The 1193-nt window shown below is 41.6% G+C and overlaps 1 protein-coding gene across 1 annotated transcript in view; it reads right to left on the reverse strand.

The window, feature by feature from the left end:
• The window catches only part of LOC101855895 (usherin), a gene marked incomplete in the record, with an annotated part of 124012 nt that extends 123367 nt beyond the window's left edge, over positions 1-645 (reverse strand). Inside the window, 1 exon segment of the mRNA XM_035971589.1 lies at positions 71-645. Coding sequence (XP_035827482.1) covers positions 71-419 — 349 coding nt within the window.
• Between the last annotated feature and the right edge of the window lie 548 nt (positions 646-1193).

Consider the following 1193-nt stretch of genomic DNA (forward strand, 5'->3'; position numbering starts at 1 on the left):
ATACACACACACACACACACACACACACACACAACAGCAACAACAACAACAACAACAACCAAACCCTCACCAGTGAGCAAAAAATAGGCGTCGGGAGTTTGCGTTCTTCCCGGACATGTCTGTACACAGTATCCCTGTCGGCAGCGGTTGATACTGTCCACATTGGTGGAGCTGAGGCAGTAGGCACTACGAGTGGTCATGCCGCACGTGCTGGCTGAAGGGTTGGTGGACACAGGTCGCTCACGGGCTGCATTGAACAGTGGTGGGAACGTACGAGTACTTTGTGCATGACTTAATGATGATGTCATCAAAATGACGAGTATGATTCCGGAGATGACGCCAGAACTGATGGTAAATGATCCATGGCGTAAGATGGAGGTAGAAAATTGAAGGTTGCTTCTCCTTTCAAGTAAATTCATCGTCCTTTTGCCGAATGAAAGAACGTGGGAAAAGATATTTGGTTCAATACTTTAGTAAAGTCTGCATCATTGTCTGGTTGCTTTCATTAACCTGCTAAATCTGTGAGTAGACCACAAGGTTGGCAATTTTCTAACTGCTGGTTCAAGAATTATGTTTATAAAAACTCCTTATCAGGATTATTGATGCAATTTCTATCAAACAACTATGAACATTTCAATTTTCTGCTTTCTGGCATTTCAAACTACGTGAATGATAGTAATGGTTATTTGCGTTATTTTTCAATTAGCATGCTATGAAGCTAAATTATATGGTGGTCGTGCTCTTTTTACGTATTGAAAAAGGCTAATTATAATTCACGCCGAGTAGAAGAAAATGAAATAATCCAGCTAATGGAAATTCACAGCACTCATCTGGCTTTACCGCTGCTTGCACTGAACTGACAACACATTATGAAAGAAAACACGAATATTGAATTACTCATCTGCCACAACAGAATATAACTTTCCACAGAATAGAAAAGATCTCATCACATCTCTATTTTTCCGTTGCTTGCTTCGCTTCGTTTCCTTTATTTTTGGACCTTTCATCTTCATTTTTTCGAAAAATATAATTCAGAAAGAAACACAAGAAATAAGACGCGCGCGTATACACACACGCGCGCACACACATACACACATTAACACACTCACACATGTCCACACACGCGCGCGCACACACACGCGCACACACACACACACACACACACACACACACACACACACACACACACACAC

The sequence above is a fragment of the Aplysia californica genome, unplaced genomic scaffold, assembly GCF_000002075.1.
Source record: "Aplysia californica isolate F4 #8 unplaced genomic scaffold, AplCal3.0 scaffold00466, whole genome shotgun sequence".
Lineage (NCBI taxonomy): Eukaryota > Metazoa > Mollusca > Gastropoda > Aplysiida > Aplysiidae > Aplysia > Aplysia californica.